This window comes from Sturnira hondurensis, unplaced genomic scaffold (assembly GCF_014824575.4).
Source record: "Sturnira hondurensis isolate 20B ecotype Veracruz unplaced genomic scaffold, ASM1482457v3 Scaffold0020903, whole genome shotgun sequence".
Lineage (NCBI taxonomy): Eukaryota > Metazoa > Chordata > Mammalia > Chiroptera > Phyllostomidae > Sturnira > Sturnira hondurensis.
Window position 1 is genome coordinate 1,668,436 of NW_028093534.1, and position 14,058 is coordinate 1,682,493.

At 38.1% G+C, this 14,058-nt stretch overlaps 1 protein-coding gene across 5 annotated transcripts in view; it reads right to left on the bottom strand.

Annotated features, from left to right (window-relative positions):
* LARP4 (La ribonucleoprotein 4) overlaps positions 1–14,058 on the bottom strand; it is a 79,414-nt gene that overhangs the window by 46,398 nt on the left and 18,958 nt on the right. For 4 of the 5 annotated variants that reach the window (XM_037031023.1, XM_037031024.1, XM_037031021.1 and 1 more), the window contains exons 2-4: positions 10,276–10,423; positions 9,229–9,381; positions 6,914–6,989 (exon numbers count right to left, since the gene is read on the bottom strand). In XM_037031023.1, coding sequence (XP_036886918.1) covers positions 6,914–6,989; positions 9,229–9,381; positions 10,276–10,423 — 377 coding nt within the window. The remainder of the gene's footprint in view (positions 1–6,913; positions 6,990–9,228; positions 9,382–10,275; positions 10,424–14,058) is intronic. The other variant, XM_037031022.1, reaches the window with a different exon arrangement.

The window sequence follows — 14,058 nt, forward strand, 5'->3', positions numbered from 1 at the left end:
CTTGCACATAAAATCCTGTTTAACAAACTAAAGTAAAATCAAATTCATCTTATTTATATCAAATCTTTGAAGCAGTCTGGTTATAAACAACTAGAAGCCTATGCCTAAAAGCTATCTTCTTAATAACCACTCTATTTAAAACTGAAACCATCCAAGTACTCCTGATGTCACTTCCCTTTCTCACACTACTCTATTAACTTTCCCATAATGACTATTACCTAACATTTCTAAATTGCTTATTTATTAAATTTACTGTTTTGGCCCCCTGGCCAAAATACAGGTTCCATGAAGAATCTCTGTTGTTAAAAATGTAAAACAAACAAACAACCCATAGTGTCATGCACCAAAAGGCTGAGGGTTCAATTCCTGGCCAGGTTACATACCTAGGTTGCAGGTTCCATCCCCATAAGAGGTGCATAAGGGAGGCAACCAATCAATATTTCTTTCTCAAATGGATCTCTCTTTTCCTCTTTCTCTCCCCCTCCCTCTTTAAAAATCAAAAAACATATCCTCTGGGGAGGATTTAAAAATTTAAAGCAAAAATGTGTTTCAAAGCCCTAGTGCTTAGCCAAGAGTAGGGTCTAAGGCCTTTACATTCAAATTATATTAAAACAGAAGTAGTAATTACTTTTTTAAGGCTACAACTGTCAACAGGTGGTAGTTACTTGTTTCAGAAGAAAAATGAGAGTAGAAGGGAAACCAGTAAACTCAATTCAGCATCAAAGGGGGAACATACTAGTGTCACCCTAATAAATAAAAAAATTGTTTTAAATTTATTGCTTTTAGGGAGAGAGGAAGTGGGGATAGGGAGAGAGAAAGATAGACAGAGACACACAGAGAAGAGACAACTATTTGTTGTTCTACTTATTTATGCATCCATTGGTTGATTCTTGTACGTCTTGACCAGGGATCAAACCTGCAACCTTGGCATATTAAGACAATGCTCTATTGAAATGAGCTACCAAGCCAGGGCTAAAAAATTCTTTAAGAACTTCAAAATAAACAATTAACATTTGAATAACAAAAAACTTGTAGCCTGAATTAAATAACTCTTTCAGCAGGTTCTATTCTTATATAACACTGTGTCAAACCCATAAAGATATTGTACCTCACAGATGTAGTTCAACTTAATGGATATAATACCTAGGATTTGAATATTCATGGACTAATACCCAACATGTACAATACGAATGTCAATTTTGATGAGCCTCAAATGTCTGTAACACAGTGCTGAGCAGAATGTGGGGTATGACAAGCAAGAGCTTCAAACAATTACAAAAACTGTTTTCAAAGATAAAAGAAGAGCTATGAAAGCTATGAGGACAACATTAAATTCCAGAAAGATGACCCCTCTTTCCTGAGTGCACATGCAGATGCTGGACCCAAGCAAAACTAATAGAGTACTCAGCAGTTGCACAGGACTGGCATTATGAATTGAAAACCAAAGCAGACCCCCCAATACACAACTGTACTTACTGAGTTCTAAGGGGGAAGATGAGAGATTGGAAGTCAACCTGAAAAGAATAAAATCTCTGGTTTTGTGGAAGTTCCAATGGAAGAAGGAAGCCTGCTTCAAGCACAAGACAGGGCTCTTCCACAAGTCATTTGCCAGATTTTGAAACTGTATGCGGTAAGCAGCTAAAGAGCTAATCTCAAATCTTTGAAGAACAGAAATCTCCCCTGGTGCTTCAAAACAGAGGTAATAGAAAACTGTCAACCTCTAAATCAAAAGCCTGAGAAGACTATGCCTCAGGAATAAACATAAAGGTGGACTGAAGCTAATTAAGATGCCTGCTCAGCCCTGACTATGCTTAATTTCTGATCAGATCGAAGCAATCAGTCTGCTTCAACCTGCCAGAAGAAGCTCAAATCTCTTCTAGAGGAAATAATTGTATCACTTGCAGCTTCTACCTTCTTTTATAAGTAATGTCCAGCATATAATAAAAGACATACAAAAAAGGAAAATTATGACAGAGAATGAAGAGGAAAAAAACTCAGTATTAACAGACACACAAATGATCCAGTTAGAAGGCAAAGACATTAAAATAAGTACAAGAGACTTCCAGTCAAGATGGTAGCATAGGTAGTATAGTAATTACTTCCTCCCACAACAAATCAAAAATTACAACTAAACTACAGAATAACCATCATTCAGAGCCACCTGAAATCTGGCTGAATGGAAGTCCTACAAGTAGGGATTGAAAGAAAAAGCCACATCAAGACTGGTAGAAGAGGCTGGTCTCATACCCCTATGTGGCACATAAATCATCAGGAGGGATATCTCAGCTGCAGAGATCATGCTTGAGGAGTGGGGTACCTCTACCCCATACCAGCTCTCCCAGAATTTCAGTGCCAGAAAGAAAAGTCCCAGTAACTTCTGGCTGTAAAAACCAGTAGGAATGGAGACAGAAGGAGACTGAGGGCTTCTGCAATCCCAGGCAGCTCCTATTACTCAGACTCACTCTCTGAACTCAAGTTCTAGGAAATCAGCTTGAAAGATATCAGACACACAGGGAAGACCTGAATTGTCTGGCACTAGGGCCTGCTGGGGTGGCAGGGAGCTTTCTCCCAGACAGAGGTATTGGCAGAGGTCACTGTTCCTTTGACAAAGAGAGCTGGGATGCAACTGCCATATCTGAATCTCTATCAACCTGGCTCACACTGTTTGCCTTGCCCTGGTGATTCCTTGAGGCCTCTCCCCACCCAACTTTCAGGCTCATCAAGCTGTTTCCAGTGTCTTTTCCACACAAACAGCCTGTCTTGGCACATGCCTCAGATTTTCCTCAAGTCTTTCAAACAAGCAGGATCAGGCCTCAGTGAGCCTCATACCTCTCATTAAGGGGCCCTAGGCCTTGGTTCAACAGCTTGGCCTCGCCTGGGCACCTCCAAGCCCAGTACAAGTAGCAACCATGTGCATACTACTTTGTAGCTCATGCCTAGTGGCCCTGAGAAGAATACAAGCAGCAGCTAACCTTGGCCTCCTGGGCGGCCCCCAAGCCAGTACACCCAGTGGACAGCTTCAGACTGTGCATCACCCAACCATCTCCACAAACAATCCACTCAATGGGCAAAGTCATTGGGCACCAGAGTTCCTCTGAAGTAAGTCCTACTCTGTGGGTGGGTCCCTGCACAGCTAATCCTTCATGGGAGTAGTAGGTTGGTGGTCATAACCAGTCTTTGCAGCTGACTGCCCTGCGGGTAAGTCCCTTGCACTGACTTGCAAACAGCAATCAAAACTCAACTATACAAGGAGGGTGTACACAGCCCACATGGGGGATATACCTTGAATGTATATCTTAGGTGATTGGGGAATATTGGGGAATATATTGGGGAATATACTGGACCCTATACAACTAGTAATGTTAGGCCACTCTACCAAACTTGGGAGACTAGTAGCTCTACATAATATATAAAAACAAATACAAGGAGGCTGCCAATATGAGGACACGAAGAAACACATTCCAAATGAAAGAACAGAACAAAACTCCAGGAAAAGAACTAAGCAAAACGGAGACAATCTACTAGATGCAGAGTTCAAAACACTAGTTATAAGGATGCTCAATGAACTTAGGGAAGGAGTAGGTGAACTTACTGAGAATTTCAACCAAGAGATAGGTAATATAAAAAGAAGATTAGAAACCATAAAAAAGAACCAGTTAGAAATGAAGAATACATTAACTGAAATGAAAAGTACATTAAAGGGATCCACAGTGGAGTAGATGAAGTAGAGGATTAAATCAGAAAGCTGGAAAACAAGGGAGCAGAAAAAAAACCCAAGCAGAACATCAAAAAGAAAAGAGAATCCAAAAAATGAGGATTGAATAAGGAGTCTATGGGAAAACCTCAAGTGTACCAACATTCACTGGGCATGCCAGAAGAGAAAGAAAGGTGGAGCAAGGAATCGAAAGCCTACATAAGAAAAGTGGCATAAAATTTCCCTAACCTGCTCAAGGAAATAGACATACAAGTTCAGGAAGTGCAGAGTTTCAAAGAAGATGAACCCAAAGAGGCTCACACCAAGACACATTATAAGTAAAATGCCAAAGGTCAGTGTCCTCACCTGGACACCTCCAAGCCCAGCACAAGGCTCATACTGGCCCTAGAATAAAAGCAAGAACTTCCTGTCCTTTTTTCCTCTAGTCAGTTGTGAATCTTAAAAGCAGCAAGAGAACAGCAGTTAGTTACCTAGAGGGGATTTCCCATAAAACAGTTAGCTGATTTCTCAACAGAAACTTGGCAGGCCAGAAGAGAATGGCAAGAAATACTTAAAGTGATAAAAAACAAGGACCTACAATGAAGATTACTCTACCCAGAAAAGCTATCACTTAGAATGAAGGACATATAAAGAGCTTCCCAGACAAGACAAAGCTAAAGGAGTTCATCATCACCAAACCAGTATTATATGAAATGTTAAAAAAAAGGTCTTCTTTAAACCTCTGGAGGTTGTAGCTGATCTGAGAGACACAAACTAAATCTTTTCTAAAGACATTGTTTTAAATGCAACCTCTACAGGGTCAAGAGGAAGAAGAAATAAAAAATGTAAACAATAAAATGGCAATACGTATGTTGCAACAACTGAACTGAAGAAACAAAATAAATGAACAAGCAGAATAGAAACAGATTCATGGATAGAGAACATTTTGACAGTTGCCAGATGGGAGATTGGAGGGATGGGTGAAATAGGTAAAGGGATTAAGAAGTACAAATTGGTTGTTACAGAACAGTCACGAGGGTGTAAAGTACAGTACAAGGAATATAGTCAATAACATTCTAGTAACTATGTACGGTATCAGATGGGTGCAAGATATATCAGGAGGATCCCTTAGTAAGTTATGTAATATCTAATCACTTGATATTCACCTGAAACTAATATAATAATGTATGTCAACTGTAACTAAAAAATTAATAAATGATCAAAACAAATAAATAAAATTATTACAAGTATGTTACAGAAAATGCATTGTATCATAGGCACAACTGCGTAGAGAAAAAAAGGACAGGAAGTTACTGCTTTTATCGTAGGGCCTGTATGAGACTATGAAGACAAGGAACAAAAAGGAGGCAAAGAAAAGGGAGATATTTAGGATGAGGAATCAAACATGAGTCAACAGCGAATTGTTCTCTAAAGAAATAAAAAAGCTTCTTCCCCCCTAAAAAAAGTTTAGCCCAGGCTGGTGTGGCTCAGTGAATTAAGTGCCAGCCTATCAACCAAAGGGTCGCTGATTCAATTCCCAGTCAGGCCACATGCCTGGGTTGCAGGCCAGGTGAGGGGCAACCACACATGAATGTTTCTCTCCCTGTCTTTCTTGCTTCCTTCCCCTCTCTCTAAAAATAAATAAATAAATAATTTAAAAAAAAAAAAAAAAAAGCTTCTTTCCAATAGCAGCCTGAGGTAACTTCTGCAAATGATTCACTCACTATTTACTTGCCCTAGAAAACCCCACAAAAATCACACAAATCAAGAGGTTCAAATCTTCTTGTTCACTTTAAGAATACTCATGAAACTGTCCAAGCCCTCAAGGGTATGCATGTCCAAAAAGCCACCGAGTACCTGAAGGGTGTCACTTTACAGAAACAATGTGTGCCATTCTGTTGTTATAATGGTGGAGTTGGTAGGCATGTCCAGTCCAACAGTGGGGCAGACACAGGGCCAACTGCTCAAAAAGACTGATGAATTTTTGCTGCACATGCTTAAAAATGCAGAGTGGCCCTGGCCAGATGGCTCGATTGGTTGGAGCATCCTCCCATACTCCAAAAGCTTGTGGGTTCGATCACCAGTTGAGGCACGTATGGGAGGCAACCAATCAATGTTTCTATTTCTTTCTCTCTCCCTCTCCTCTTGTCTCCCCCATTCCTCTCTCTTTCCCTTCCTCTCTCTCTACAATCAATAAACATATCTTCTGGTAAGGATGGGGAAAAAAATGCAGAATCCAATGCTGAACTTAAGGGTTTAGATGTATATTGTCCTCTGGTCATTAAGCACATCCAGGTGGACAAAGCTCCCAATACGGGGCACAGAACTTGAACAGAGTTCATGGTCAGATTAACCCATATGAACTCTGCCTGCCACACAGACATGATCCTTACTGAAAAAGAGTGGATTGTTCCTAAACCAGGAGAAGCCGGTGGGCATGTGCGCACACGTGTGCGCACGCGCACACACACACAAAATCCAGAAGGAACTAAAAGAACAAAAACTTATGGCCCAGGAGTAAATTCAGCATAAAATAAATGCTAATAAAAGTGTAAAAAGAAAAAAAAATAGTCAATGAGAAAAATCCAAGTTTCTAGCTTGAAAAACTGGTTCACTGGTCCTTACTCACCAGATTTAAGGAAAATAAAAAGGCATTATTACATTTGCATGCATATCCAAACATAATTTATTTTGGAAGGGGCAGTTCTACGTACTGAAATGTTATGACATCTAACCTATGATATACTGACATAATTAGGTATATACCTAGTATACCTACATAATTCTTACCTTCAAAGAAGACATCTTGAACTGTTTTCCTGAAATAACTCCTTATTTAATAGAAGACACTAATATAAATTCTATGCCCATCCACCTAACTTGCTAAAAATAACTCTATGATCAGAGTCAACTACTAAAAACATAAGTGAAGAGATAACCACTTTTTATAGAATCATAAACCTGAATATGTTCATAGGAAAAATATCTAAGAGAAATTTCATTATCTTTCTATTGAGAATAAAATGTCCTTTGCATATCCAATTGAAGACTATATTGCTAAATCTTGTTAAGAAATACTGAGGAATGATACCAAAACATATCACTGAAGGAAATTAAAACCACCAGTCTTCCACTCTATTCCACAGGTATTTTATAGCTACTAATCAAACAATTCAAAAAAAATAAAGGGAGAAGTATCCACAAAAAAAAGTAGTGTACCGTGAGAAACAGAATTCTAATTGTTTCTTCAGACATTCTTTTAGATCTTCTGTAGAAATTGCTGAATTGCTTTCTCCTGATGATTAAAAATAAGAGGGAAAAAGTTAATACCAAATCACCACGGGTGGTACACTTTACATATTGTTATATTCAGAATAAGGTACAAAATACACATAAATTAAACTTACCAAATTGAACGGTTTTTTTTTAGAATTCAGATAGCTCAATGTCCAAGTAATTTCTTTCAATCTATCTATCCTTCATTTAGACAGATTTCACATCAGTTTAAAAACTTTTATCAAGTAATTAACAAAGCACTATTAATACCAAACATACCAAACTCAGTTGGCTACCATATTGCAAAATACTATCCTAAATACTTTAAATCAAAGAACAAGCCCTGGCTGGTGTGGCTCAGTGGACTGAGAACTAAAAGGTTATAGGTTTGATTCCCTGTCAGGGCACATTTCTGTGTCCCCAGCCAGGTCCCTGGTTGGGGGCACGTGAGACAAATGTGCACAATGCGCATGATGTCTCTCTTGCACATCAATGTTTCTCTCCCTCTCTTTCTCAAAATAAATAATTAAAATCTTAACAAAAAATAAAGACCAAGAGTAGTATTAATCTAAATTTCAAAATAGTATTAGTTAAATGAAGCGAGATAATGTAATATATACACACACATCTGAGGTACTAATAGTAAATCTGGTATTAGTCACACTCCTTAGACTTCTCTCTCTTAATACTTTTATTTCCTTAATTTTAGAGTAGCATTGTCTCTGTAGGAATATTTAAAGAACTCAAATGTCCAAAGGACCAGATGAACTCTGTAAGAGTCTTCCATGCTTTCTGTAAACCCAGAACAGGAAACTTTTTTCCAGGACCCAAGCTTGGAAAACCATCACTACTTTACACAAAACATTACAAACTCAAAGCATTTACTGTGTCCTCTTCTTAAAAAGCATTATTAATTTCTTTTAAATACACAAATAATGGGATATATATAAAGATAAATTCTGTGCATAATTTTACTACTACCCTGTCTTACTATTCAAGATTCAAAGTGACCGTATAGATTAACTTCATTAAAATGAATATAAGAAGCATTCTATCTTTCTGTATATACAATCTTTCTAATATAAAAATTTCATTTGCCCACATGCTACCTAAATGAATAATAACCTTCATTTAACCTTTCAATATCATTATGACACATTTATTAAAATACCAACTGGTTGCCACATCACTTAAATCAACTCTATGTCCAAATTAGCCAGTAGTGCCCTGGCTGGTATAGTTCAGTGGATTGAGCGCAGGCCTGCGAACCACATGATCGTGGTTCGATTCCCAGTCAGGGCACATGCCTGGGTTGCAGGCCAGTCCCCAGCAGGGGATGCACGAGAGGCAACCATACATTGATATTTCTCTCCTTCTCTCTAAAGATAAATAAATAAAATCTTTAAAAAAATTAGCTAGTAGTTAGGTATATTATGACCACAAGTAGAAAGTAGAACCTACAGCCTTAAATTATTGTATGGAAATACCACCCTATCCCACTTCAGAAATCAACGTATAAGCCAACAGACCTTAGAAATCCAGTCCAAGTATACATAATAAGCAAACTGAAGACAAAGAGGTTTATATAATTTGATGGAAGGCAGAGATAGAAATGCCTACCCCCATTACACTGATTTTCCAAAAAGACCCTTTATACAAATTAGAAAAATAAAGTTTGATCACGAGGGTCTATGGTCCATTTTTACAGTCCTTTAAATTTCCTCCATCTCGAATCCAATCAGCTACTAATCCATGACAATTAAATGAATGTGAAAAACACATGTTTCACAACTTAATTATAGTAAACCATCTTTTCAATACATCCTTTTCCTTAAAATTAATTTCCACAACTTCACATTTATAAATGCACTTCACAATGAAAAAAGTGATGGGAAAATTGGCAGAACTTGCACTAATCCGAACTAATAGACTAAGCTAAAACTTAGACCCCATAAAAAGCTGTAATTTAGGTCTCTTTCAACTATTTTGACTATTTTTTTCCTTTTAGGTTTAACGTAACACTCAAATAGGAAATTAAAGTAAATATATCTTTAAATTACAATTTTCATATTTGGCCATTTTAAAACAGTATTTATGACAATCAACTAATAACATTTCATTTATATAAACTCCTAATAAGAAAGTAAACTAATCACTGCTATAGGTTAATTAAAACAATGATAAAGAGACTTGGGGCATGTGTGAGGGGGTGGGTAGCATAATGCATTCGCATTTGACCAATAAAGCCTAAAGCTTACCAGAATCATCATATATTTGGTAACTCAGATCTTCTGGCCCTAAAATCATCCCATCAGTTGACTCTTCAATGCCTGTAGAATTTCTTGTGGTTTCACATGATGAATACATTACTTCATATTCCTTACACATATCATCTGAAAGTTCTGTATTACCTTTATGAAAGAAAACATATGGAAAATAAACAGAAATTCTTTAAATCCTATCTTTAGGAACTCTGGGCCCTATGTCTTCCATAATAATATTTCAAGGAATTCTACCAGGTGGGAAAGAGTTCTCTTCACAAGGGAGTTATATTTTGACAATTAAGGATAAGCAGAAACGATTAACAATAGCCTAAACTTATACAAGCACTATGTATCAGACAACTTAATGTACTTTATTCACTTAATTCTGCCAAACATTATTATTATCATTATTACTATTATTATTGTTTAATCTATAGATCAAGGACACAAGTATGAAAAATATAAGTCATTTGCCCACGGTCAAATAAGTGGGTAAACAGCATTGCCAATGATGGTAGATCAAAACTAATTTATAAATATCATGCCCTGGATAGTGTGGCCCAATGGTTGGAGTGTTGTCCCATAACCAAAGGGCTGTAAGTTCAATTCATGTTCGGGGCACATGCCTAGGTTGAGGGATCATCCCCTGTCTGGGCATGGGTGCATGCAACACCCATTCAGACACTATAATCCCCCAGTCTGGCTGCTAACAAAAGCAACCAACAGATGCTTCTCTAGCATCAATGTTTCTCTCTCCCTTCCTCTCTCTAAAAAAGCAAATGAAAATGTCTTTGGGTAAGGATAAAACGACACCTAATTTACAAATATATTATGAATGGGTTAAAGTCTAGACCAAAGATAGTTATTTAAAATCAGTAACCATTCATACTAGATATAAGAATTGTATACAAATTACATGTTAAACATCTATAAATATATATAATCAAGTAATCAAGGGATGCACCCCAAAGTTCTATAAATTGATTTGGCTATATGTTTAACCAATATGTTATTTGTTTTGATGGAATATTCAGGACTTACCCTCAGGATGAGACCCTGATGTGGCTGCTGTTTCATGCCAAGGGCTTTCAGTTCCATGAGTTACTGGTGTGGCGTCGGTATTTCCAGGAGGAATTTCTTGCCACACTTTGGCATTAGGATTTAAACCGGTTCCTTTAGATGTTACCTGCTAAATAATCAAAGGACCTATTTATAAATTTTAAAAGCCAGTTGCATTAAAAATACAAATTTAGGTAAAAGACTTTTTTTATTACTTAAATGTGAAGAAAACCCGCAATAAGTGAAGTTAGAAGTTAAATGTAAATTCGTATGTCACAGAAAATTGGCTCTGAAGAAAGATGTAAATCACAGCAGATAGATAATAATACAAAACTGCAATAGAACACTAAATACTAGGTAAATAAAATTCTAAAAAGAATACACATGTACACAAATACAAAAATAAAATACCACTTTATACTTATTAAATTAGCAAAGCACTTAAAAATAATTCTCACAAAATTTGCCAACTCATTCTTTACTGGAGATTGTATAAAACAGTGCAACTCATTCCCACAGTATTAACGTTATTTATTAACAGGTAAGAAATGGAACTAACCCCAAAGTCAAAGAAAAAGGAAATTATGACACGCACATGGGTAAAGTGGTACATAGCCATTCAAAATTATAAAGATACATTACCATATTTTATAAAATCTAAAGGGGTATTATAACATCACAAAGAAAAAATTTCCATTTACTAAACTAGGACACACCAAATATTTTAGGATATTTCTCAATTTTTGGAGAAGTTACAGTGTACAACAGATGTGCCTCTTAGGGTTGAAGAAATATGAAACACACCAAAATGGAAAATGCTTTCACACAATGGAGTGAAAAAACAAACTATAACTACAATAATAAAAACAAATGCATTAATACTCTGGGCTAGGCACTGAACTAAATGCTTTACAGGTGTCATCTCACAACTTCTTAAAACAATCCATATGCACTAGTATCTCTCTTTTACAGGTTATCCTATGAGAAATAATACAGCTAACTAAAAACACACAGAGATTAAGTATGAAGTCTGGGCCCTGGCTGGTGTAGCTCAGTGGATTGAGCGTGGGCCTGCGAACCACACGATCGCGGTTCGGTTCCCAGTCAGGGCACATGCCTGGGTTGCAGGCCAGTTCCTGGTTCGTGGCAGGGGACGCACGAGAGGCAACCATACATTGATATTTCTCTCTCTCTCTCTCCTTCTCTTCCCCTCTAAGATAAATAAATAAAATCTTTAAAAAAAGGGCTGAATGTAATTTAAAAAAAAAAAAAGTATGAAGTCTGTATTAATCATAAAATGATTACAACTCATAGATCAAAGTAATTGCAAAAAGTATACAACATGTGGATACGGGCTGGAAGGGACCATGATGTGCTACAAAAACAAGATCAAGAATTTCTTTCCTTCATAATGCATTTTATTAACAAAGCATTCTATTAATATTTTGCCTTTAGTTTTAATCATAAAAAATATGAAACTTGCTCTGGCTGGTATGGCTCAGAGAACTGAGCATCAGCATGTGGACTGAAAGGTCGCTGGTTCAATTCACTCTCAGGGCATGTGCTTGGGCTGTGGGCCAGGTCCCCAGTTGGGGGCCTGCAAGAGGCAACGCATTGATGTTTCTCTCCCTCTCTTTCTCCCCCCTCCCCTCTCTCTGAAAATAAATAAATAAATAAATAAATAAATAAAATCTGTAAAAAAAAAAAAAAACAATGAGAGGACTTCCGCCAAGATGGAGGCATAGGTGGAAACACTGTGCCTTCTCCCACAACCAAGTTTGAATACAACAAAAGTTTTGGAGAACTAAGACACACCAAAAGACCAGAAAACGGAATTATACGGAAGTCCGACAGCTACGAACCGTTCAACTGGACGGTAAGAGAGGTGGAGCCAGCAGCAGAGCTGGGTCGGGCAGGATAGACTAGGAGCGCAGGCAGCCCAGAACTAGTCGGGGTGCGGGGCAGACTGACCAAGGTCGCACATTCGCGCACAGTGAGACGGACCACACAGGCCCCAGGTGGCGAACCCAGTGGTGGAGGGCGGACAGCGGTGGCACACTCCCGTGCAGTGGAGCGGGTTGCGTGACCCTGGTGATGGTGGTGGCTGCGGTGCTGGTGGGGGTCGAGGCTGCGGGCGCCGGAGGGAAGCCATTGCCCCTCTTTGACCCCGCCCCCACATACAATGTCACAACCCAGCGACTGAGTTGCCCTGCTCTGGTGAAAACCTAAGGCTCCGATCCTGCTACTTAACAGGCACGGAACAGCCCAAAAGATGGTGCAAGAAGAACTCAAAAGTCCCAGAGCCAATAACTCTAAGCGACCAACAGATTGCCAGGCTCTCAGAAGCCCAATTTAAGACACTATGTATCAGGATGCTCACAGAATTGGTAGAGTACAGTCACAAATTAGAGGAACATATGAAGGCTAAACTAATTGAAATGAAGGGAGATGTCCAGGAAACCAATAGCGATGGAAAGGAAACTGGGACTCAAATCAATGGAATGGACCAGAAGGAAGAACGAAACATCCCACCAGAAAGGAATGAAGAAATGAGAATTCAAAAAAAATGAGGAGAGGCTTAGGAATCTCCAGGACATCTTTAAACATTCCAACATTCGAATCATAGGGGTACCAGCAGGGGGAAAGAAACAGCCACGAGTGGAAAAGTTATTTGAACAAATAATAAAGGAGAACTTCCCCAGTCTGGCAAAAGAAATAGACTTCCAGGAAATCCAGGAAGCTCAGGGAGTGCCAAAGAAGGTGGACCCAAGAAGGAACACACCAAGGCACATCCTAATTACATTAGCCAAGATTCAAATGAAGGAGAGAACCCTAGAAGCAGCAAGAGATAAGGGGACAGTCACCTACAAAGGACTTCCCATCAGACTGTCAGCTGATTTCTCAAAAGAGACCTTACAGGCAAGAAGGGGCTGGAAAGAAGTATTCCAACTCATGAAATCCAAAGACCTACAGCCAAGATTGCTTTATCCAGCAAAACTTTCATTTAGAATGGAAGGACAGATAAAGTGCTTCTCAGATAAGGTCAAGTTCAAGGAGTTCATCATCACCAAGCCCTTATTATATGAAATATTAAAGGGACTTATATAAGAGATGATGAAAAATATGAACAGTGAAAGGACAGCAAACACACAGTTATTAACAACCACACCTAAAACAAAAGCAAACCAAGAGGACAGCTAGATCAGGAGTGGAACCATAGAAATGAAGGACACACGGAGGGTTAGAGACAGGGGGGTGGGAGGAGGAGAAGGGGGGAGAAGGCACAGAAAATAGCATAGATGGTAGGTAGAAAATAGATAGGGGGGAGGGCGAGAATAGTGGGGGAAATATAGAATCTAAAGAAATTGAGACACGTGGTTATAAACTAAGGGGGGGGAGAATAGTGGGGGAGGGAGTGTGCGGGTGGAGGAGAATGAAGGGGGGGAAATAGAACAACTGTAATGGTATAATCAATAAAATATATTTAAAAAAATAAAATAAAACTAAAAAAAAAAAACAATGAAAAAATAAGAAAGCTTAAACCTATCAGGAATTTTTCAGATCAGAGAACAAATGTGACAATGACTAATATATAAAATCAAATACTATTTTGTGCCTATACATAATATACTATTATTTTTTGCTTTATAGTTATTAGTCCTTATTTACTGAATTTATGTGTTGGCAATAGTATAATATGTATTTTCTATATTATCATTCTTTCTTACATTTCAGATCTTCTGGAGTCATTTTCTTTCTTCCCCT